General features: G+C 38.9%; 1 protein-coding gene across 2 annotated transcripts in view; it reads left to right on the top strand.

The window, feature by feature from the left end:
• The window catches only part of LRRC49 (leucine rich repeat containing 49), a 150,880-nt gene that overhangs the window by 42,028 nt on the left and 83,001 nt on the right, over positions 1–25,851 (top strand). For both annotated transcript variants that reach the window (XM_030317792.1, XM_030317790.1), the window contains one exon: positions 5,548–5,609. In XM_030317792.1, coding sequence (XP_030173652.1) covers positions 5,548–5,609 — 62 coding nt within the window. The remainder of the gene's footprint in view (positions 1–5,547; positions 5,610–25,851) is intronic.

Genomic DNA, 25,851 nt, shown 5'->3' with positions numbered 1-25,851 from the left:
ACATTTCTGCATTCTTTTTATTTATTTAGTGCTATCTGCCACTTACATAACTCTCTCCCCAGTCTTATCTAGTCTATTTTCAGCCCATCTACTGACCATAATGACCATAATTTTTTGTTTCTAGGAGTTCTACATGAATTTTTTCGTAAATGTCCAGAGTACCTTATTAAACATGTTTTTTCATGTTTTGGTTTCTTTTATTTCTCTAATAATTTTAAACATAGATCTTTCCTAGTCTTTATCCAGTTACTATATTTTCTTAATTTTTGAGCAGTTCTACATTTGCTGCCTGAAGTTTCTGCTGACTCTTGCTCATGCTAATTTTTTTCCCATACGTTAGTTGGGATAGAATGCTATAAGCCTGAGTTGAGTTTGTGTCTTTCCAGAGAGTGTTGCCAGGAGTGTTAAGGGCATGAATGCCAGGGATCATTTGTTATGAGGGGTCTTGTTAGATCATGTACGTGATAGAAATTTGAACTACAAATTCAAGTGAGGAAAGGCCTATGATAATGAAATTGAGGCCTTTTCTTTTCCCTCATTGCTATTACCTCTAGCTCTCCTAGATTATAAATACTGGAAGTCTCCATAGTCAGAGTATCAGTAGCCTGCTTACTAGTCGGGTTTTTAGTCCCCCACCCCACCATCCCACCTCTTTCCCTATGGGAATTAAATCGTGTGCTGAAAAAAATCAGACTGGAAGAATAGCTTGCAGCTAGTTGAGAAAGAGAGAGAGAGAGAGAGAGAGAGAGTGTGTGTGTGTGTGTGTGTGTGTGTGTGTATGTCTGTGTATAACCATATAAAGGGTGGTAAAAAATATAAAAGGCAGATATATATATATTAATGCCTTTGGGTAATAGAACCAGAAAATAGACTTTTTAAAATAGGCATTTAAATATACGATTGGACTTGTTGATATGATGGCTTACATATAATTTCTCATGGAATATGTGTCTGTGTCAAAAGGGGTGGCTGTAGCTAGTAGTTAGTTTGGAATTAATAAATATTTTTATAAAAGGGAGTGCTTTTTGAACTTCTTCATTGCTTTGTTAATAAATCTCTTTTCAGTTCTCAAAATGAAAATAATTACCCCTATATATTTATTTTTATTTTTATTTATGACAGAATAGGTAACAAAATGAGAGTAGCTGTGATTTTTTTAGTCCTCTTTGTCCTACTTGGTGCATGCCAAAGCCTTCATCTCTTCACCTTTCTTCCTTATTCCTCTGCAGGAAACTGCTCTAAAAATAGCTCCAGTAATAGATGTTCTACACATGGTGAGATTGCTGAATCATTTAGTTCTTTCGTGAAGTTTAGGAATATGGAAAATAGTGTCTGAGCTGACTCGGACAAGCATCTTTCTCAAATGGCAAGTCTCTATTCTTTTGAAAAATAAAAAAATTATAATCCCCTCAATAATCTGTACTAATTTTGTTTGTCTAACTTTTAAAGGATTATACTTTTAAAATACAGAAAATTACCTTGAATCTTACTTCAATTTTTTTTTTCAACTTATAGAAACGGTTTATTTTCTGTCAACCTTATTTCCATTTTGCTTCTCCGCAGAGCAGCTTACTTCAATTTTTTTTAATGTTTATTTATTCTTAGAGAGAGAGAGAGAGAGGGAGAGCACGAGCAGGGAAGGGGCAGAGAGAGAGAGACACAGAATCAGCAGTAGGCTCCAGGCTCTGAGCTGTCAGCACAGAGCCCAGTGCGGGGCTTGAACTCACTAACCGCAAGATCATGATCTGACCAGATGCTTAACCGACTGAGCCACTCAGATGCCCCAACTTTGAATCTTACTTCAAAAAATGTTTTGAATGTAATCTTAGAATTGTGTTTTGTTAAATATAGTAAATTTGAGACTGTGAGCAGACTGAACTACACATGAAATACAAATATTACCTTTTATGTAAATATTTTATTTCATCTTCCTCTTCTCAGGTTGCTTCCTTGCAGTAGTTTCTCCGCCTGTGAAAATTTACCTTCAGAAAAGAACTGTTGGGAGGGTTTAACACTGTACAATTAAATCAATGTGCTGACTTTTCCTTCAAGTTACAAAGATTTGGCTTTCTTACATTAGCTTTAGCCCTCCACTTCTCCTTTCCCCATTATTCCAAAATAATTATATTTTTTTGGATAAGTAGATTGTCAAATGCTGGCCTCCCAAAATACCATTGGAATAACCTGTTAGTAAAGAGAAGTTGAGGTTGTTACTTACCGGCAAGAAAAGCTCACTATCTTGACATAGTCTTAGTCACGTCTTCAAGGGCAAAGGCAGGATATTTATTTTTGAGATTTCTTGGGGGTCCGGTTTAAAGGTGCATCTGTCAGTGAAGGGGCTTGATTCATATTGATGGATTTATGATGTAAGAGGTTGGGATTGTCCGGCAAAGAAAGATGAAATTTGAACATTGGACCTTGGTTTTAAAGCACGAGATGCCACCCTTGGAGTTCTTTTTGCCTGCCTCCAATGGGTGAATCCCCTTCCTGGATCTTAGGTGTTTCCATCTTTGTTTCCTCTCTCATATTAGAGGAGCCATCTTCCAGTAGCTGTCAACAAGTCTTTTTTGTTTGTTAGTCTTCTGTAAATAACTCACACGCAGATAATTAATATGATAAATATGTTTTCTTTTTGTCTATGCCTTACAAAGTATATCTAAGAGTTGCTAGCAAAATTAAAAGCTATAATTTTCTTGTAGAAATGAAACCTGGAACAACAAAAATGATTGCGGGTAATCGTTTTGCTTTTTAAAGTTCTGGAAGGGCTATCAGCTAAACTGGTTATAGGGATATGTAGCCAAATTCTGAGTTTTCGTTTTTCAATCTGTTGTGAATATTTTTTTATAGCGCTATCAGGTAATGACGGCTAATGACGGCTAAAATTTGATAAAGACGTCTCCTAAAATTTGGTTTCATAAATGACTATAAATACAAAATATTATAATTTAATCAAGCAAACTTTAAAAAACCTGTCTCACAAATTATAGCCTGATATCATTTGAATTTATATTTTAATAGCAAAAACTTACATCTTGGAAGGTGTCTGCAGTCTCTGAAGGTGGTAGGCTGGAGCTAAAAGTGACAAGTGTTTTTTGGTTTTTTTTAAGGCGCCTTGATTTAAAGGAGAGCCAGGCTGCTGCTTCTCACTTTCTCCTGGTTAGATGTCAACAAACAATGTTGGTGCCCATAAATATCTCGGGTAGATTTCAGGAAGAATTTGGGAGAAAAGATCCCCTGAGAGTACAGAGAGGGCTTTCAGTTTGGCTATGACTCCCTACTTGTAGAGACCAGATAGGAAGAAAGCTACCACTTCTTTGGAAAGTAGGGCCCCGGAGTAAAATGAGACCAACCACTAGTCCATCACTCCTCCACTTACCTTCCAGGCACTTCTGGGATTATCAGGAGAAGAAGCTGGTAGAGATGATTCCAGAAGTTGGCCAACATTTAGAGCTTACAACCCACTGTGGGGAATTTGGACGCCTTCCTGTTTTCTGCAGACTTATCTTTGGCCATGGTTGAAAAACTCTAAAAACCACCATTCACACCTATGGAACAGGCTTTTCAGGGGTGGGGCTGAGAATAGGAATGCCAAGTGAATGGTGCACATAGCCCATGGTCCGATGACTGGCAACTGTATTTGTTTTATACTGCTTAGGATCTGCAGAGTTGACAAAGTGTTGGAGAGGGGTGCACAAGGGAAACCCCGTGGGAAAATGTCTTAAGCCAGATTCATTTCTCCTCTACCCTCTCAAAAACCAGGGAGATGTGGCTCTGTCACAATTCCATCACTTTTATATTTTCTTTATATGGCAAACTTAAATAAATGAACCATTTTAGGAAAAGCTAGGCTTTGCTGTAATTTTAATTCCCTTGTCTGAATTCTTACTGGGGTCTTGGAAATGGTAGTTTTAAAAGGGAGGAAGGGGGGCGCCTGGGTGGCGCAGTCGGTTAAGCGTCCGACCTCAGCCAGGTCACGATCTCGCGGTCCGGGAGTTCGAGCCCCGCGTCGGGCTCCGGGCTGATGGCTCAGAGCCTGGAGCCTGTTTCCGATTCTGTGTCTCCCTCTCTCTCTGCCCCTCCCCCGTTCATGCTCTGTCTCGCTCTGTCCCAAAAATAAATAAAAAACGTTGAAAAAAAAATTTTTAAAGGGAGGAAGGAAAGGAAGGAGGAAGAAAGATAATGACCTATGGAAACAGTAAAACAAGTTTTGATTGGGGTTTAAATATTTGACACAGTAATATGTAAAATGTATATACCTGTATTAGCATTATTCAAACTCCTATAACTAGAATTATTATAAATGATATTGCCCTTAAAAATTAATAGCATTTATTATACACCTGAAACTAATATAATGCTGTATGTTAATTATGCTTCAATAATTAGTCCCAGACACAAAAAAAAAAAAGAAGAAAGAGATGTGTCCCAACTTTTCATACTAACATATTAGTATTAACAGCAGATATTTTAGCTAGCTCATCATCCAGCAAATTAAAGGGAGTCTTTAAAAAAACTTTTTAAATGAAAAAAGAGAGAGAGAGAGAGAGATACATTTTATAAGAGAAGTGTCAGTGTGTAGAATTTTAACGGAAGTCAAGATAACCAATCTTGTCCTGTCTCAGCCTCAAAGGGCAGTATGTAATCCTGGGTCACCTTTCCATCCCACCCCCACCCTCCCTTTGCAACAACCCCAACTGTTCACTTTTTCTCATGTGCCTAATGAGGTTGTAGCCTAGGTAATTACTAAGCTGCTTCTTAAGATTCTATTTCTTCAGCATATGTCAGATTTTCAAGAAGTTTGTGTCTTTCCATTTGATGAAATTAGATGGCTTTGTACTTATTTTGTGATTTTTAAAAAAATCATTTGAGCCAAAACATTTCAATATTTGGTAAGGATAAAACCACGTTTAAACAGCCATAGTTTGCTTTGGGGTGCTGTACCCAAACAGAACGGGGTAGATTTCCAATTGTAACGTCTGTTGTTTGCTTAGGTTGGAAATTGCCCTTCAGTGACACTCACTGTGATCTGCTTTTAGTTTTATGGGGAGATTGTCAGCATCTTGGTTCATTTGTAACTGGTCTATTTCCAAAGGATTGAGAATAGTGAGGGAAATGGCTTTGAAATTCTCGGTACTGTTGGGAAAGCTAACTGCATAAATTTAAAATTTAAAACATTTGAACAGCTTCCTTTTAAAAGTGATTTTTAACAAATGTTTGATCATACTATATTTGTGCTACAGTTGAAATGCTGAAGTAGCATTTTGGCTTCTTTCCCAAAAGCATGCTTAAAGAGGCTAGCGGCATCTCTCCCTGTTCTCAGTGCTTTTTACCTTGCGAGTGGTGCAGCTTGCTCTGCGGATGTAGTGAAACCCTCCCATTTAATCTGCAGTGGGGAAGAATGGAGCTCGGTGTCCAGTGGAAATCAATGGTCTAGCAAGGTTGCAGTAAACAGCAATGACTACATATTTCAACAGCCGAGCCAGAAGATGTTGATAATATTTTTTTTTTCTTCCAGCTGATAATTTTTTGCTTTCTGTTTCCTTCTAGAGAGATGTGGATAATTTGCCCAGCCTCCAACGTCTGTTTCTCAGCTTCAACAATATATCTACGTAAGTGGAAACTCCCTATTTGTCATTTATTAATAACCTGATTGTGTGGGTTCTAGTGCTTTAAATGAGGATTATAAGTACCTTGGAAAATTTTCTTGTCATGGAAGATCTTACATTTGAAAATGACAGGGCCATATAACAAAGTTCTTGGTGGAAAAACAAAGCTCTGGTGAGGATTAGAGACTCTAATGCTAGGATGATGACATTAGCATAGCCTGTGCTTTTTATTTAATTATACCGTAGGGTTGCTCTTTCGTAAAATGTGTATGTGGAAATTTCAACATATATTTTGCTGTCCTTTGTTTGACACTTCCTGCACCGGTCAGTTGAATTAGAATTTCTTCTATAAATTGTCATCTACACTCTGTATAGCTACTAAGCAATTTGGATGTAATATTTCAGGCTGTGTCACTGAGCCTCTTGCTAATTAGGCCATAACTTCTATCTTGTTATCCCTACTTAGAACGAATGCTGCTAAGAGACTGTATATTAGAGTATACACATGCATACATTTTGTTTTCCAAAGATTTGAAGCCTGTCATCCTCACATTGTGATGCTGTCTCATTCAGTGTCAATGTGGAAGATTTCAGAACTGGTGCTGAGACAGGCAGACTTTTTGATGCAAAAGGAAGGACCTCTACTCCTTCCCTAATCCTTTCCTCCTCCTCCTTCCCCCAGCCAGTCAGTTTGAACTATGCTTTATGACTGCCTCTCTGTTCTCTACTTTTACCTCGGGGCTACTCTTTGAACCATCTTTTATAAGAGGGTAAGAACTAAGTGTAAGAGTTTAGAGCACATCTCTTCCTGAGCTCAAGGTCTATGCTTCTGATTATTAAGAACCAGTGTAGGGACACCTGGCTGGCTCAGTCAGTAGAGCATTGACTTTCGATCTCAGGGTTGTGAATTTGAGCCTCATGTTGTGCATAGAGCTTACTTAAAATAAATAAAATTTTTTAAAAAGGACTTTAGTTTTTGTGCAGTTTTGTTGGCATCTTTTTCCTCCCCTATCAGACCTAAGGGTTAACCCCATATCTCTGTACCATATCTCTAAAGGTTAGAGATTAAATCCAGATGGTTAACTTTGCACAGAGGCATTATTTCAAATACCCTTCCTCTGTCTCTCTTCTTCTCTTCTGTGGAAAAAATATTGAAGTTTTCTGACTTTTCATATTTTTTCCAGTTTGTGTTGAATGTGTTCCCGTGGTCTTATTGGGGAGGTAGGGTTTCTTTTCAATAGCAGTGGAAGGGACACTTAATTTTCTTTGGGGAATTTCTACCTAAAGACCATTAGCAACTATTGTGAGAAGATAGTTTCTCATTCTTACCATATTCATTGTTTAAGGTGCTGGAAACCTTTAGATTCCCCCAGCTTATGGTGGAACTTATTACTTCTGCTTCTTGCCTTGATTATGGGGAGTAATTTAAAGAGAGATATAAATCTGGGTATATAGGGGCTCTGACGTTCCCAAGTCCCCAGGATACTTGAACTTCTGAACTCCTGACTATAGAGAGTTGGCTTGAATTACTTCTATTTAGGGAATTTTCTTCCCAATCTGGAAAAGAGTTTTACCCACTCAGCAAAATAAAGATATGACTAATGAGATTAATATCTTTCTTTTTAAAAATCATTTTTAGTTTTATTTCAGCCATGGTAGGTTTTCCATGAGCTGGGGAAAACTATGCTACTTGATAATACACCTATTGGGTCAATATATTACTTTGTAAGTTGGACCTCTAATTTTCGTATCCCCCAAATCAATTATCTTTTGTGCCTTAAGGAGAAAAATTCCAGAGAAAAATTTTCTCTGTCACATATACAATAAATCCCGCGGTCATTACCACATTGTTTTTAAGGAATATTTGCTTTGTAAGGGCAATTAAAGATAACCAATGCCATATTCTTCACTGTCCTTCTCCCTCTCTTTTAAGTTTCTTTAAAAAGCATGATTTCCCAAGAAATTGAGCTAGAGGTGAGTCAACGATTTCAGTGCTTTCATTTTCTTACTAATTGTTTTCTTACGTTTCTACATAGGCACAGCCCTTAACCTTCCTTTAGTGCTTCCAGCTCGTCTGCTTTTGAGGCTCAGTACATTTTCTGCTCTGTTCCTGTCGACGCCTGTGGTCCAGGACATGGTATACAGAATAGATTTGATCCGCTGGGGGAAAAATCAGAGAGTGCAAGCCTTGAAATCACTTCTGTTAGCTTTACTCAAGATATCTCAGATACCTGGGCCATCACATGATCTGTACTGATAACTGTCGTTTCAGGGCCCCAGTGCCCTGCCATAGTCCTGGCATAATAGAGTTGCCTGGTTTTAGACTTAGTAGCCCAGGAGTAGCAGAGGTCAGTAAGAGTAGAGACAGCGGTGAAAAGCTGAAAGTCAGTACCTTTTATGACTCCCTCCGGAAAACTCACAGATGATATTCAGTAAATGAAAGTATCCAATTGTATATCCATTTCAGGGAGACAAAAACATATTGATTGTTATGTGGTAGGGCTTCCTAGTTTTTGACCAAATTACTGGATTCGTAGAGGTCCGTTTGCATAAACAGTTAGGAACCTGGTGGAAATTCAGAAAGTCGCAAAATGTGATGGTATCCAATTGAATTCAGAGAATTCCAACATGGGACGAATAGGTACTTTAATGCTGTGTGTACAGAACCCTTTCTGTTATTTTTCTTCAGCTATTAGAAGTGCATCCAGTGCTACCAGTAGGCATGTAAGATATATTGAGAGGACAACTGACATGTATCCATGTCTCTGTAGCTGAATAATACCAGTGTTTTTGGTTAAAATATCCCTCAGGGCGCCTGGGTGGCTCAGTCAGTTGGGCATTCGACCTTGGCTAAGGTCATGATCTCACCATTCCTGAGTTTGAGCCCCATGTCGGGCTCTGTGCTGACAGCTCAGAGCCTGGAGCCTGCTTCGGATTCTGTGTCTCCCTCTCTGTCTCTGCCCCACCCCGGCTCATCCTCTGTCTCTCTCTCTCTCAAAAATAAATAAACATTAAAAATTTTTTTTCAAATATCCCTCAAAACTGAGGAAGACAGAGACACAAATAGGTTATTATATAGAAAGTTAAACTTAGCTGTGCTGATCTGTGGGGATGTTCGAAAATGTAAAATCGGCCTGAGGATGGGAAGTGAAGAAAGCCTTGCCAGAGGCACGTGGTACCGAGACCCAGGCCTAAGTGAAAATAGACCTTGGTAAAGTGAAGGGTACTTGGACATTCCAGGTAGAGGACACAAGCCGGGCAAAGTTGATCCAGAAGGCTTAGGGTGGGCTCATTAGGTCTGCTCTCTCTAGACCTGCAGTGTGATCCTTGCCTATTCTTTCTCCCTCCACACCTGGGCCCTCCTCCAGCCCACGGAACCCTGGCGGGGCCTGCCGAAGTTGTTTATGATGATCACCCTGAGAGTCATATTCTGTGCTTGATCAAGGGGATCCGTTGTACCTAATTCATTCTTCAGATATGTTCATTCCATCATTCACCTCTTCTTCTGAGGTGCTGTTTGTCTGGTTGATTTGTTTTTCTTGGCTCTCATGGTCTTAATTTCTAAGTACTCTGATTGTATTTTTCCTTTTCTAATGGCTTATTCTTATTTTATGGGTGAGAGAAAGTTTCCCTTGATTTCTAGAATTTACTTTATTCCCCTTGGAGTTAACCCTGTATTTGTTCTCCAAATAAAAATGCTTTCTTTCTTTTGTTTCTTTATTTCTATGCTTTTGTGATGGCAGTTCATGTTAACAAATGAGTCTGTGGACTTGTTTTGTCAGCAGTGGTTAAAAAAAAAAAATGCGTGCATGAAAATTATGAGTACGGGATCTCTTCCTGCAGAGGATGTAGGGTAGGGGGGAAGGAGGAGGTCTACCCAGTTGGACTTTCTTTTAGGATGTGCACAAGAAACTTGCCTTCTGGAAATGGGGACTCCTTTTTCCTCTTGGCCGCCAGACTTTACCCAGAACACTGCCTTTCCTCTCTTGTCATGTTCAACCCGGGGACAGTTCACAAGTCAGCTACTCTTGAGAGTAAGATGCTGGAAAATTATTACCAAAGCCTTCAGTAATTACTGGACACCTGACCCACATCTGCTGCCAACACTTGCTGCCTCTGATCTAGGGAATATTCTGAGGTTCTGCCGGCAACACTTACAATGTAAATGATCCTGTTCATTTCAGGCTCTTTAGCAATTTGGGGTTTTACTGATTCCATCTGCTTTATATCTTCCAGAAATTCCTTAGTGTTCTGGTCTACTGATGGAACTCTTCCTGGTTTTCTAGTACTGCTATGGGTATTTTCATACTTTTATGTTCATTAATTTCAAAGAGATTTTGAGAGGGTGGAGGGAGGTAAGTGCATGTGCTCAGGCAGCCATTCTCCTTACTGTCTTTTCTTTGAGTGATTTTTCCCAAATAGGCTACACATAAAAATATCCTTGGAAGCTTTAAAATGACCTAGTCACTGGTTCACTGCTGGAACCTACTGGGTAATCTTCTCCAGGAGAGTTGGAGTGGAGCCAGGGTTCTGTAAATTTTTAAGGTTCCTCAGAGTACTCTGATGTGTAACTCAATGCTAGATTTGGGAACCACTGAGTCGTGGCACCCCAACACGAGAATACGTGTTAACTTGGGCATTACGCAAAATTTTCCTTCATGAAGAAAAGCTTCATAAGCAAAAATATTTGTCGAGGATAAGTAAATATTTGTGACCCACAGGAAGCAGTTTATGATCTTTAGCCAAAAATTATAGCGTTCCATTAGTTTCATCTCTTCCGCTGAGACGGTTACAGGGCTCTGCTCTTCATCACAAGGTCAAGTTGTAATCGATTCTTCTCTCCACTCTCTCTCTCTCCCCTTCATTCTCCAATTTAGAAAGTTTTTACAAGCTTTAAAAAAAAAAAGGAAGAAGGGTTTATGATTCTAGTGTTTTGATTGCCTAAAAGGGAATGGTTGCCATTGCTTCTAGAACTGAGGGGAATTCGGTATCATTGGGAAAGAAGTCGAACACTAGTGAGGATCAGATATCAGCTTAGGACTCTTGGACTCGTGTATTCTTTTTTAAATTATGGTAAAATACACATAAATGTACCCTCTTAATCGTTTTTAAGTATACAGTGAGGTAGTGTTACATTCACATTGTTGCACAGCCAACCTCCAGAACTCTTTTCATCTCGTAAAACTGAAACCGTGTACCCATTAAACAATAATTCTCCATTCCTCCCTCCTTCAGCCCCTGGCATCCACCATTCTACTTTCTGTCTCTGGGATGTGACTGCCCTAGGTACTTCATACGAGTGGACTCACACAGTATTTGTCTGTTTGTGTCTAGCTCTCCTCAGATTTCATCCATGTTGTGGCATTTGTCAAAATTTCCTTCCTTTTAATTATTCTTGAGGGATTGTGGAACAGACTAGAAGAGAGAACTTGCAGAATGAGCCACGCGTGCCGACTTCTCCATGCTCGTTGCCTTCCCAAGTGCCCTAGACTCTTATTCCTTTGAACTTCCTTAAACACAGCATGCTCCCGCTTGCCCACTTGGTCTTTGTATCTACCGTGGCTTCTGGCACTAACATTTGTCTACCCTCTCAGTGCCTGAATAACTCCTCATCATTGAGATTTGAGATTAAATGATACCAAGGGTTCTCAAACTTTAATATGCCTAAGAATTATCTGGAGAGCCGCTAAAATGCGGCTTTCTGGGATCCGTTTTCCATGGATTCTAATTCAATAGCTTTAGGTGGGGGTTCAGGAATTTGTACCTTTAGCAAATGATGCAGCTGACTTAAAAATGCCATCAGTCTGTTTTTCCATCTTTGGGTCAAAACCCATAGAAGGATCCTAAAATCAATCTTGTGGTTGAGGCTGGGAAAATAAAAATGAAATAGAAAATATCAGAGTTTGCCACACATTATCAGGACAAATACTGTTTCATGAAAAATGTCCAGGTTTAATTGTATATGGATGTGTCTGTGCATGAGTTTGTGTGTGTATATTATTTTGCTATAGATATGGGGGGCAGGGTTACAATGTAAATATATTTCTCAGTATGGATTGGGCTTACAGAGTTTGAACAACACTATGGAGTCTTGCCACACGCTTTCATCATAGCTTCCTGTACTTCTATAATTATTGCAGTTCCATAGTTTATTGAATTTTAAATTGTCCTCCCTGCTAGACTATAAACTTGACAAAGGCAGAAGAATATAAAGTGCTCACTACAGTCTCTCCAGCATCTACTATGTGAATAATATTACTAGTGTATCAAAAATTTTTCAAGAAGAATCAGTTCAGTCCCTCAAGTAGAGATATTCTTCCCTATGGTTTAGCAACTTGTTTTGGTGGGTCTGCTTTCACATCATTCCTACGTCGTTTGGACTGTTTGTTTACTGCCTGGACATGTGAGGTTTAAAGGCTTAAGCAATCAAAATTCTCTTGGCCGTTGTTTCTGGCTTCTAGGTCAATCTATCAATTTGTCGGTAAAGATCTTGCGCAGAACTTCTAGAATAGAGAAAAATCTGTAGAAATTAAACCTTCCTGTTAGATGGGTTGTATCAAGGGTTAAGGTCATGGGTGTGGTTGGCCTCAGGGTACAGGCAGGAAGGATTTGCAGTACCTCTAGGGCATTTAAAAACAATAATCAAATTGGGGCACCTGGGTGCTCAGTTGGTTAAGCGTCCAACTCTTGATTTCAGCTCAGGTCATGATCTCATGGTTCCTGAGATCAAACCCCACTTCAGGCTCTGCACTGACAGCATGGAACCTGCTTGGGATTCTCTCTCTCTCTCTCTCTCTCTCTCTCTCTCTCTCTCTGCTCCTCCCCCACTTGTGCTCTCTCTCTCTCAAAATAAGTAAATAAACTTTAACAAATAAATAAAAATACAATAATAAGACTGACTAAAAATAATTTGCTTTTTATTATCACCACACGCTGGAAATTCTAAACAATGTCAGGGATTCCCCCCTCCTGCCCGTGTGGGCCTCTCTTACCCACTTCCTTCCTCTTAGTAAGACAATGCTATTTGGGCTCCGCTTTCTCTTTGCGATGTCACTGAACATTTTGAGCTAGGTTTCCATTTTCTTTTTTGAGGAAAGAAGACTATTACAAGTTCTCTAATGATCTCTTTTAGTAATTATAGTATGACCAGAGGTCACCAGACTGTAAGCTTTTGGGTGTGCCTTTTCCCTCATCGTGGTTCTCCAGAGTAGCCCCCAGGCTCTTTTCCAAATTTGTAAAAAATAGTTAATAATTTTACCGTTGTCAGGAAATAACTCATTTTGCATTTTTTTCAAGCTTTATTTTAACATGGTAAGACACACCATATGAATTATATATCCAGTCAGAGAAACTCAGACTACCCGGCAGTTATCTTTTTTCATACCGGTTGATATTTTAAGGAGGAAATGGTTTTTTTACTGACCTTCAGAATGGATTGGTAGTTTTGACGAACAGGTTGTTACATAAGGTGTTCCTACAGTGCAGGCTTCACTCTTGTACTTTCCAGAATTCCAGGTGTTGCTTATGTCATTTTGGCTCGATGGAAATTAAGTTTTCTGAGTTCTAGTATCCAGCGAACTGTTAGAATGGGTTCATTTTTTTTCCTTCATGGCAGATGACCAACGATAGGCAAATCTTACCAACTGAATTAACGCAAATCACCAGAATAAAACAGAAACCAACCATTGACAGATCCTTTCTGACTGCCTTCTAAGAAAAATGTTAAATTTAAGAAATGACTACATTCGTGCCAAGGAAATGCCACGATCAGTACCCGTTTAGCTCTGTCACGCTTGGAGGTGTTTGCCTAATGGCTCCCACGTGATTCACCTTCAGGCAGACATTTAATTGCATTCTTCTAAATGTGATAGGCATGGGCTAAAGAGGACCTACAAAAACAATTCTAAAACTAGGGGCTTTTTAATTAATATATTTATTTTTTAATCCATTGCTGTTTTACTCCGCCAAGGTGAGCAACCCCCCCAGGGTTGGCTGAGGGCCTTGTGCCTTAGCGTCTGATTGTCAAGCTTAGCTGCAGCATTTCAGTCCTTTCAGAAAGAAAACAGGTGAACAGAGTCCACAACTAATGACAGATTTGTTCCATCACTTCAGAAAAACAGACTTAACATAAGATAAATTTGTTTCGTCATGTTTAGAGTTGACCTAATTATTGGATCTAAATGCATTTAAAGCATGGAACTTTTACTAAAATTGTATAAAATCTTCTATGTATACCTTATTTCAGTGTTGCTTTATTACTGGTGACTTTTCCATTTAGATATCAAGAGTAGAAATCATTCTAAAATACTGTAGCGTATAAAAGTGTTTAAAATGGACCAACTTTATTTCCTTCATCATCTTTAGGACATTCGGTTTGTTAGATGACCACGCTATTTGTAATACCCTGCATTCTAACATGAAGTCTTGTGTGGGTTTTTCTACCCTAAGCGGAGGGTTGCACAGTTTAGTTCATCGATTTTCTCTATTGTTTTATTTTTCTGTTACAGTCAAAATTACTTTTTCTTTATGTCAGTTTTAAGTATTTGTTGGTCTGATGCCAGACAGATTGGTGACTTCAGGTAGATTATTAGCACCATGATACCATGTACTCTTGGCAAGTGGCCGGTGATTTGAACACACTGGGGAGCTTTTTCTCATTTAAGGGAATCAACCTACTGCCCTTCACCCATTGATATTGTAAGCTTATCCCCTCAATATTCTATAGATAAGTGAGCATCAGAAACCAATCTTTTTTTTATATATGCTTTATATACCTATATGGTGTATTTTGTACAGCTATAAATTCTATAATTATTTTGCTTCGAGCAGCATTTTAAAATGAACAGAGTATGTTTGCTTTATATCTTCCCATTTATTAAATTGCATATAGATTTTACTGCCAAGAGAAAATTATTTCAGTGACCCGAATAGAGATTAAAGACTTCATTTAGATGTGGTGTCAGGGAGCCCCGAAAACCAGCTGGCCCTCCAGCTGGAGCAGGATCAGAGATTGTGCAGGACCCTGGAAAGGCGAATACAGGGTCTTGCACCCTTACCACAAAGAGTAGTTTTCCACCTTACCCCCTCCAGGGCTTGCGGGTTGTTCCTTCCTTCATGTGTCTTGCTTGAGGATTCTGTAACTATCGGAACATATTTTCTGAGGACTGTTTTTGCAAGCCTTGTGGTTTCTTGAAGAGCCAGAGTTCATAGGGCAAGGGTGGCAGATAGTAAGGAAGAAAGAAAAGGCGGCAAAGGTACAAGGCAGTAGGGAAACTGGGGACCCTCTTTATGTTAACTATTCTTTTTGCATTTACCTTTGAAGGAGGGAAAGGCAGAAAAAAAATCAAGGAGATAGTTCTTTTTTTATTATTATTATACCTCATGTTATTCTGTTTGCATCAGCATCTATAGTCACTTAAAACATTAATTCTGCGGTACAAAAATACACACAAATGTTGTCATGGGTTTTATTTATCAATTATGAAGGAACTTCACTGGAATTTTTTCCAGATACTCTTATCGTCATCGAGGTTTGATTTTCACTAGTGTAGAGGTAATATTTGTGTGTATATGTGTGTCAGTTATTCTCAGAGGAAAGATTCTTGAAATCAAATTAAAGTAAGGCCCCGGGAGCAAGCTGTTCATACACCTCAGCTCAGCCTGGGCTCACACATACACAGTTGAGAGGCTGATAGCTGCTTGGGGAAGTGGATTAACGTTTTGATTTTTATTTTTTTAAGATTTCCTTTTTTTTTTTAATTTTTTTTTTTCAACGTTTATTTATTTTGGGACAGAGAGAGACAGAGCATGAACGGGGGAGGGGCAGAGAGAGAGGGAGACACAGAATCGGAAACAGGCTCCAGGCTCTGAGCCATCAGCCCAGAGCCCGACGCGGGGCTCGAACTCACAGACTGCGAGATCGTGACCTGGCTGAAGTCGGACGCTTAACCGACTGCACCACCCAGGCGCCCCAAGATTTCCTTTTAAGCAATCTCTACACCCAACACGGGGCTTGAACTTGCAACCCCGAGGTCAAGAGTCACATGCTCTTCCAGCCAGATGCTCCCTTGAATTAACATTTTTAAAAACATTGACCAAAGGCCCTTTGTGGGGGGGGGGGGGGGGGTTTTGTTAATGTGATGGCTCTAAACGTTACAGGAAAAATTTTGGTGCATATTACTAAGGGGAATTTTGAGTCTTAAAATTGCTTATGATTAAATATTATATTGGGTGGTTGTTCTAGGTTCAGAAACAAACAAGTCTAGTAAATCGAGACCAATATGTATTTTCTAATTTCCTTTTCCCGAATACAGTGAACATCAACATTTAAAACAAATATCAATGAATAGATATTGGAAAGAGTGAACACATTGGTCAGTTCATTTCAGGAAAAAAAAACAAGCTCAAAATTAGTTATGCCAGAAACCCAAATGTATAGTTCTACCCGGAGGAACTTCTGTTAATCCGTGTCATCCAGTCTACTCCCAGACAAGGAGAATTGTTTCCTTTTCCTGATACCTCTCCAGCATCTCTCAGTACACTGTACTATCTGTTTGTATTTATGTCCAGTTAGGCCACATTTCACTTCTCATAGTAGTGGTCACATGATGCACATTGTAGGCACGTAATCATCATTGTTTTAATCAATGTGTAAATAAAACTGAAGTGTAAAGCTGGTGTTTTCCAATATTTCCCAGTATCCTTAGATAATTCTTAATAGCCCTATTCAATATGCTATGTAGTGTCCTAGGATTCAGTTTGCAGCAACTTCATCATGGCTGTCCTGGGATGTACCATCATTGCCAAAGTGCAAGTTCTTTCTATCAGATTTTCAAAGTATCATGTTATATATCATCTATTTTTTTTTCTGCCATCTATCTGCCTGGTACTTAATAAGATATGAATTCCAGGGGCGCCTGGGTGGCTCAGTAGGTTAAGTGTCCGACTCTTGATCTCAGCTTAGGTCTTGATTTCAGGGTCATGAGTTCAAGCCCTGCACTGGGCTGCGCACTGGGCATGGAAGCCTACTTAACAAACAAACAAACAAAAAGATATGAATTCCCTTTATGTTAACAATACTGTGTACCTATAGGTATATAGGAACCAATGATATAATCTAAACCTGAAGTGGAAGGTGTACAGTTTATCTGAAAAGACTTCCTGGTATTTAAAATGAACAGTTTAGAAATGGGCTAAAAATGGATTCTTTAGATTCTCTAAACTCCACTCCAGTATCATGTTATTCGTTCAGAAAACTCCATGCTCTGTCTTTATTTCTTTATCTTCCTATAGAAATGGTTTCAGAAACTATGGTTTAACAGATTCTAATCTTTACTGAAGAGACTGAGGAAAGAACTAATTAAACCAGAAACCTGTGGCTGGTGAAAGATACGAATGAGCAGGTCAAACTGAAAAGGGAATGCTACAGATGTATGATTAAATTGTTGGGATACTTTTTCATATGCACGCATAATAAATATGTCTACATTTAGCCATTCTTGAGTCCGTGTCTGAGACTGCGAGATCATGTCATTTTCAAAAGAAAAATATTTTCCCTATTTGTGATGGAACAATATATATAATCTAAAAGCAATGATAAATTAGGAATACATTGATAGGGATTGTATATTTGTATGAAAGCTGCTGACTTCCGACGTTTGAAGGACTGATTGATAATCGTACTCTTTCTCTTCTGCTGTAAGTTTTGAATCAATTGAAAGATGTAGGAATCAGACAAATGGAGTACAAAATAGCAGAATATAGTTTAGATACACACCTACAGTCAGGCTTCCTAATACACCTGTCCTGAATTGGATACTTGACTCACTCTGTCACTGGCAGAGGAATTGGAAAACAGAGAGAGCTACCTCTCTGGAAGGGCTGGTGCTGAAGAGAACACCCCCATCCTGGAGACTGGCTGGCCTGAAAGAAAAATAAGAGAACCTATGACTATTATGTGTGCATTTTTGGAAGTTTACTTTTTAGGAAGTGTGTGTGTGTGTGTGTGTGTCTGTGTGTGTGTGTGTGTGTGTGTGTGTGTGAATAGGTTATTGAATGGGTTGAATTAGTTGCTTTTTCCCTATTAGCATTTAGTATTAAAGCTGACTTTTATGAAGGGCTGAAATGTAATTTGGTCGGGAAGGAAAATTATTGCCTGATCCTGAAAGTTAGTGGGTTTCTAATCAAGCCTTGGTTAAAACAGGAGGGTATTAAACCCTTTAAGAAATCTTGTTTAATCCAAAAACAGGAGTTAGGAGTTGGGATTCTCTGTAAATAAGGAGGATACTTCTGGATTCTTGCCTTGAAGGGAAGTGAATCAGTTAAGCTTGTTTGTTCTGGGCGCATAAAAAGGTATCACAGTGACTTAAGATTCCTTAAAGGGTAGTTCAAACTGTCAACTAATCTCTGAGAGTTGTTTTTGGTAAAACTCCCTTCTTATGGCTTGAAAAGAAATTGACAATGTCGCTTGTAGACCCCAGGTTAGAGACTATAGTTTTGGGGTTAGGTATCTCCCAGAAAGCACTGAGCAAATCTGTAAGTACGATTAATAATATTTTTTGCTAGTTCCTTTGATCTTGTCTTTGAGGCTTACTTTTTTGTACTGAACAGGTATCGCCCTTATAATTCTTCACAGTGACTCACTTGAGGAATGATGAGAGTGATGCTGGTTTTTCATAGCTGCATAGGTTCAGGATCTAGGACTATCTTCAGGATATCCAGAGGATGGTAGCTAGAAACTGATCCTTCTTCTGCTTTACCATTTCCTTAAAATATCTTCTCCACTTCTTTCATCTAGGAATTTAAAATTGTTGCCCAGTGGGTGTTAAAGAACATTGATTATGCATTTCTAAATGTAAAACACCAAATAAGGCATTTGGGGGAGTGACAGAAGACATGTATATGGCTTCTGTTTTCTGTGAGTGTGTATATGATGTAATGAAAGAATACACAAAGTATTGAATGATGGAAATCTAAAACAAACAAACCCTACATGTCATAGAAAAGCCAACAGGCCCAGGATCAGTTTGTCAGCTTTGCAGCTCTGGTGAAGGTCAATTATTCCCTGATAAGTCTGACAGGAAGTTTCTGAAGGGCCTTAATGTTCATAATTATGACTCTGGACCAGCAGCATCAGCATTACAGGGAAGCTTATTAGAAATCCAGACTCTCAAACCCTATCCTAGGCCTACTGGATCAGAATTGTCGTTTTTAATAGATCCCCAGGGAATTCGAATGTTCATTTCAGCCTAGGAAGCACTATTGCAGAGGATTCTGATGGCGCTTATTTAGGTCAGGTGCCCTGTCGGAACTAGTCATTCTGGCCAGGAGCATATAGGACACACTGAATGCTCAAGCCTGGGACATATGTTCCCTATCCCCTAGGACAATGGGGGTGGGATCAGTATGTGGATTGGGCTTACTACACAACAGAGGTGTTCTGTTGCTAGGGGAAGGGAAGCTGAGCAGGAAGATAATAATAATAGATATCCAGTTAACTTACTTCCTCCTTAACGCCTGTGCTCACATAACGTTAGGGCTAGCCCCTTCACGTTGGGCTGTTTCAGCCCATTTTGTGTGTGTGCGCGTGCGTGCGCGTGTGTTCCCCTCCCGGCCTCACCTCACAATGCCATCTGTCTGCTTGACCTAGATAGCAGAGATTTTTTATTCTTCCACAGCATGGCTCTTCTGTCCCTTCTCAAATACGTATTAACACTTAAGGATAAACACGCATATACCTGTGTCTCAGGCTGACTTCACGTCTTTGCACTCTGGGTAAGCATGTGTGCCTCCCTTACTGCCTTTCATTCTACCACTAGGGCATTAATCCTTGGAGTCCTGCCTTTCAAGCTGTGAACTGTTACAATGCATTTGTATTTACTAGGGGGAGTCATACTTCTAGCCCTAAGGAATTAAACTCCTAAGTGACTACTCTTCAGAAAATTTTTATATACGGGGGAAGAGAAGATTATAATCATTTACTGTTATTCATTTTGATGCTCAACTTTCCCCCGATTTGTTGAGCTGACTCCTGTTGTCTTTTGATATGTCCTCATCGTTTTTTGAACTCTTCCTTACTTCTTGGCACAACAAGCCATTCCAGTCTCATCTTTTGCAGTCCTGGCTCTGGAATCAAGCCGGAGTTTTGATTCCTTTTTGTGGCAAATGGTATTTAGAAAGCAAGATTTGAATGCTAGGTATGTTCACGGTTGTTGGCGTGCCATTGCTTCTAGGCTTTCTCAATGGGCAGTATTAGGATATGTGTGCACATACGTGTGAGTGTATTATACATCTTTATCTGTCTGTGGATATTAAAAACTGTGGCTTCATACTGACACCCTCCATGAATTCAATCCTGAAACTTGCGATTACAGTCTGCTATCACCGGGCTTATTTTAGCCATCCACGATCACCCCCTTTCCGTTTTTATAATTCCTTTCTCTGACATTTGCTCCCATTATATATTTGAATATATGGAAAGTAGCTTCAGAATCACTAAGCCATATTTCTGTGGGAGGAAAAAGACTACTAACCGGGGTTCAGTATTTACTGATACTGTTTTGTCTTTAACTTAAAGGTATATAATCAAAGAACTGTGTTCAAAAGTTGCTTGGGTTAGTTTTTCACCAGTTTTCAGGGTGATTATGTTATTCCTTTGACCTATGAGAAAAATTTGTTTCTGTTTGTATTCCATTGTTTTTGTTGTTGTTGTTATTTTCCACCCTCAACTTTGCTATAATTTGATATATTTATTTTTCAGTCCGTGTAACAATAACATGGTTCTGAAACTCAAAACTATGCAAAAAGGTATCACTCAGAGAGCCACTGCTTTTCCTTTCTTTCTACTCCTTCCATTCTGTTTTCACCCACCCCTATAGAAAGTCAATTTTGTAAGTTTCTGGTTTTGTCTTTCTTGTGTTTCTTTTTGCACAAATCAGCAGATACATGAGTTACTAGAGATAAATTTGCACATTTTTTTTTTTACTACTTGTATGTTTTAATACTTGCATTAGAGCCCTGTTTGGAGCTAATCTAATTGTTTTTCAAATGTCTATTAAGTTGTGCCAGAGCAATTTATTAAAAAGCCCATCTTTGCCCTGGTGATTTTGGATGCAATCTTTAGTATCATCAACTTATCTAACCCCCAGTAAGATGTTGGTATTTTTTATTGGGATTGCATTATGTTTTTAAATTAACTTGGGGAAGTGATCTCTTATGTTAAATCATTCTATCAGGAACAAATGGTGTATTTCCATTTAAGTATGCTTATTGTGTCTTTCAGGTGTGTTTGAAAGTTTTCCTCATATAAATTTTGCACATTTCTTGTTACACTTATTCCTAAGTATTTTCTCTTTTCTATTGATATTATTATTATTATGCCTTCTAATGGGTCATTATTTGTGTATATGAGGCTATGAACACAGATTTCTGTGTTAATTTTATATCCTGCTACATTACTTAATTCTTTTATTGTTTAGGCTAGTTTTATCATTGATTCCCTAGGGCAGCACTGTGCAAAAGAACCTTCTGAAGAGAGTGGAAATATTCTATAACTGCCCTCTTCAGTATTTTGGCCATTAGCCACATGTCACTATTTAAGTCTAAAATAACATTAAGTTAAATAAAAGCTAAATAAAATTAAATAAAGTTAATAAACTTAACTATTTAAATCCTCAGTCACACTAGCCACATTTTAAGTCTTCAGTGGCTACATATGTCTAGAGGCTACCATATTGGTTCGACAGCTTAGCTCTGTGGTTTTCCAGGTATACTCTAGGTCATCTGCAAATAAAAATAGTTTTACTCCTTTTCCAGTTCTTACACCTCTAACTTATTTCATGTATTTAATTACATTGGCTCTTACTTTCAGTAAAGTATTGACTAGCAGTGGATTAGTGGGCACTTCTGCCTTATTCCTGATTTAGTGGAAACGCCTCAAATGTTTCCACATTAAGTAAAATAACTGGCTGTCACGTATGTATTTTTATCTTTTGTTTAAGATCTTTTTATCATTTTAAAAAAGTATCCATCAACTTCTATTTTCTTGAGTGTTTGCTTTCAAAAATAGGTGTTGAAATTTTTCACAGGCTTTTTTCAGTATCTATGGAGATATCCAGATGATTTTTTTCTGGAGATCAATTAATATCGTAGATTTTATTAACAGATGTCCCAATATTGAACAAACTGCATTTCTAGAATAGATAGAATTTGGTCAAATTGTATAATTTCCTTCATGTGGTGTTGAATTTTGTTTCCTAATATCTTATTTAAAACTTCTGTGGGGTGCCTGGGTGGCTCAATCAGTTGAGGAACCAACTCCTGACTTCAACTTAGGTCATGATCTTGTGGTTTGTGGGGTTGAGCCTTGTGTCAGGCAGTGAGGAGCCTGCTTGGGATTGTCTCTTTCTCCCTCTGCCTCTTTCCCCCGCTCAAGTTCTCCCTCTCTCTCCAAATAAATAGATAAATATTTTTAAAATATAAACAAAACTTTTGCAACAATACCTGCAGGTGGCATTGATCTATTATTTTTTCTTGTTTAAAAGTACTGTTTTTACCAGATTTAAGAGTCAAGGTTATATTTGCTTCATAAAAAGAATCAGTAAGTTTTCCTTAGTTTTCAGTGCTCTTGAACACTATATGAGGCATTTGTGCTCTCTGGTCTTTGAAGTTTTGGTAGAATTTCCCTGTGAACCCACATGTGTGTGTTCATTCAGAGAACGGAGGTTGATATAATGTCCTTGATTCTTTGAGGCAAAGTCTGTTTCAATACTTACCTCTTCTTTTGTGCTACATAAACAATACAAAATGAATAGGAGGACAGTGGTATTCCAATAAAACTTGATTTATGGACCTCTGTCTCTCTCTGTCTCAAAAGTAAATAAACATTTTAAAAAATTAAACAAAAATAAAAGGGACGCCTTGGTGGCTGCGTCGATTAAGCGTCTGACTTCGGCTCAGGTCATGATCTCACAGTTTGTGAGTTTGAGCCCCGCATCGGGCTCTGTGCTAACAGCTTGGAGCCTGGAGCCTGCTTCGGATTCTGTGTCTCCCTCTCTCTCTGCCCCTCCCTCACCCCTGCTCACCCTCTGTCTCTGTGTCTCTCTCAAAAATAAATAAACATTAAAAAAACAAAAACAAACTTGATTTATGGACACTGAAATTTGGATTTCATATAATTTTTACATGTCATGTTATTTACATGTTATTCTTCTTTTGAGGTTTTTACAATTATTTAAAAATATAGACTGTTACTAGTTTACGGGCTGTACAAAAACAGGTGCTAGACCATGTTTGGTCCATGTCCTATACTTTGCTCACCACCAGTCTGTCTTTCTTTCTTTTTCTTTTCTTTCTTTCTTCCTTCCTTCCTTCCTTCCTTCCTTCCTTCCTTCCTTCCTTCCTCTCTCTCTCTCTTTCTTTCTTTTATATTTATTTATTTACTTTGAGAGAGGGTGTGTGAGAGAGGGGGGAGGGGCTGAGAGAGAGGGAGAGAAAGAGAGTCTTTTTTTTTAATTTTTCTTTTTTTACGTTTATTTATTTTTGAGACAGAGAGAGACAGAGCATGAACGGGGGAGGGTCAGAGAGAGGGGGAGACACAGAATCTGAAACAGGCTCCAGACTGAGCTGTCAGCACAGAGCCCGACACAGGGCTCAAACTCACGGACCGCGAGATCATGACCTGAGCCAAAGTCGGACGCCCAACCGACTGAGCCACCCAGGCACTCCGAGAAAGAGAGTCTTAAGCAGGCTCCGCACTCAGAGCAGAGCCCGCCATGGGGCTCCATCTGACAACCGCGAGATCCCGACCTGAGCCTATACCAGGAATCAGAGGCTCAACTGACTAAGCCACCCAGGTGCCCTGACCACTGGTCTTTCTGAAACCCTTTATTGTTGGCATCTCTCTTCTACGCAGAAGATATATCTGGGCCTTGTTTTGATGGCCGAATTGAAAATCTTTTTCTTTTAATAAATGAGTGAAGCCCGTTTACATTTCTTCAGGTGACTAAAGTCTTTCTGTGATATAATCTTCCATGTGTGTTATGTTTATACTTGCTATGTTCTTTACATGTTGTGTTTACTTTTTCAGATTTCTTTTGGTATTTGGGAAGTTTTATATTTTTGTTTTATTGGTTCCTTTTTGTTTGATATTATTTAATTGCCTTAGTCCCAGTTTTTTTTCATTGACATATAATTGACATAGAACATCGTGCAAAGTGTTGATGTGATACACTTACCTACTGCAAAGTGATTGCCACCATAGCATTAGCTATAGCCTCTGTCACATCCCGTAATTATCATTTTGTTTTTGTGGTGAGAAGAATTAACATCTGGTCTCTTGGCACTTTTGTTAACTACTTTCACTCTGCTATGCATTTGATCTCCAGTCGTCCCGTTTTCTTGCTTCCTCCTTTACCACCGTGCCATTTTTAATGGTATCCTTCAACTCTTACATATTGTCTACCCGATAATCATTAGCTTATTTTACTTTTCTCTTTCCTTCTCCAACCTTCTGGGTTTTGTTTTGTTTTGTTTTGTTTTGTTTTTTTTCAACGTTTTTTATTTATTTTTGGGACAGAGAGAGACAGAGCATGAACGGGGGAGGGGCAGAGAGAGAGGGAGACACAGAATCGGAAACAGGCTCCAGGCTCTGAGCCATCAGCCCAGAGCCCGATGCGGGGCTCGAACCCACGGACCGCGAGATTGTGACCTGGCTGAAGTCGGACGCTTAACCGACTGCACCACCCAGGCGCCCCAACCTTCTGTTTTTTTAGCTGCATTGCTTGTACTTCCCTGAACATAAAGCACACTCTATGTAATACATAGCATGTTGTTGTTCCACCTGGGTTCCTGCCTTTAGTTTAGTCCCAGAACGACAATTAGTCATTGAGTGCTCGTCCCTAGTCCTTTCACTTGGGCTTCCTCGGTCACCTCTCAAGGGTGAAGCCCAGCCAGTGTATTCCTCAGCAAGGGCTCATGGGTACTGAATGGTCCCATACCTCTTGTGCTTCAGAGTTTTTCTGTACCTTGATATTTGGAAGATAGCTTGTCTGAGCATAGCATTCTTGATTCACTCATCCAGTCTTTGAGTTTTTCAAAAAGAATACAGCTGCATTATTTCTTTGCATCCAGTGTGTAGGGTATCTGATGCCAGTCTGAACTTCACTTTTGATCTTTGTGCTTAGAGGTCATGAGGCTTTTTTTCTTTTATTTATTTATTATTATTATTTAATTTTTAAAGTCTAATAATTTGTGAGGATATGTCTTCAGATGGATCATTCTGGTTCTGTTTTCCCAGCTACCTGTTGGGCCATTTCAGTATATACATTTTGGTCTTTTCTTATTTCCAGAAAGTTTTCTTGGGTTATAGTTTTAAGTATTGGTTCTGTTCAGTTGTTTTGTTTTTATATTTAGGATCTCAGATCACACACACTTGGTTTCTTCTTTTGTTTTCTTCTGTTTCAGCTGCTATTGGCACACTTTATTTCTTTGCTTCATTTTCATTCTCTTGCTTGTTTTTCTGTCTTTCTTCAGTGTTCCTTAGTAAAATTTTATTTGTATCTATTTTCCCTTGGGGACATGGTAATTTAATCTTTGTGTGATGATTTTGTCTTTTCCTTCCATTTCTTTCCTAAATTCAATCAACACTCTTGTCATTTCTGTTTACTGTCCAAATCTGCTTTTAATTTTTAATATTCTTATTCAAGGTGGGTTATCCTAGCTCCAAATGCTTACTTGAGGATATTGAATTCAGTGTGCAATGTTGTATTACAGTTTTCTCCATGTTTCTTTTTGGGGGGTGGATTTGATTTCTGTTCTTCAAATACTTTGTATATATTTAGTCTGGTTTTGCCTATTTGTTTTATGGGTTTGGGCGACTTATAAGAATCTTTGGTCAAAGGTGTCTTCTGTTAGTGCAGCAAAGTACAGTTGGGGCGTGTGTGTGTGTGTGTGTGTGTGTGTGTGTGTGTGTGTAAAAGGGATTGTATATCCTTTTTAATCTTTAATTTTTTGGTGCTCTTTTATCTTGCAAGGCTCTCAATCTCCCCTTTGCCCATTTTCGCTTTCACTATCCAGTCTCCAAAGAGCTCGTCTACTTTCCTTTCTATCTTCTCAAAAGCACTGACTTTTTGAAGACTGCCACCTCAGATCATGTGTTCCTTAAAGTCCCTTCCTTGTAGTACATGCTCAGATCAACTAGCACTCTTACAGTATTGTTGCACCTACTGTGGACCTTCTCTTTCTGCTA

The sequence above is a fragment of the Lynx canadensis genome, chromosome B3 (assembly GCF_007474595.2).
Source record: "Lynx canadensis isolate LIC74 chromosome B3, mLynCan4.pri.v2, whole genome shotgun sequence".
NCBI lineage: Eukaryota > Metazoa > Chordata > Mammalia > Carnivora > Felidae > Lynx > Lynx canadensis.
Note: the sequence above shows the minus strand (reverse complement) of the source record. Positions and strands in the feature narration are given on the sequence as shown.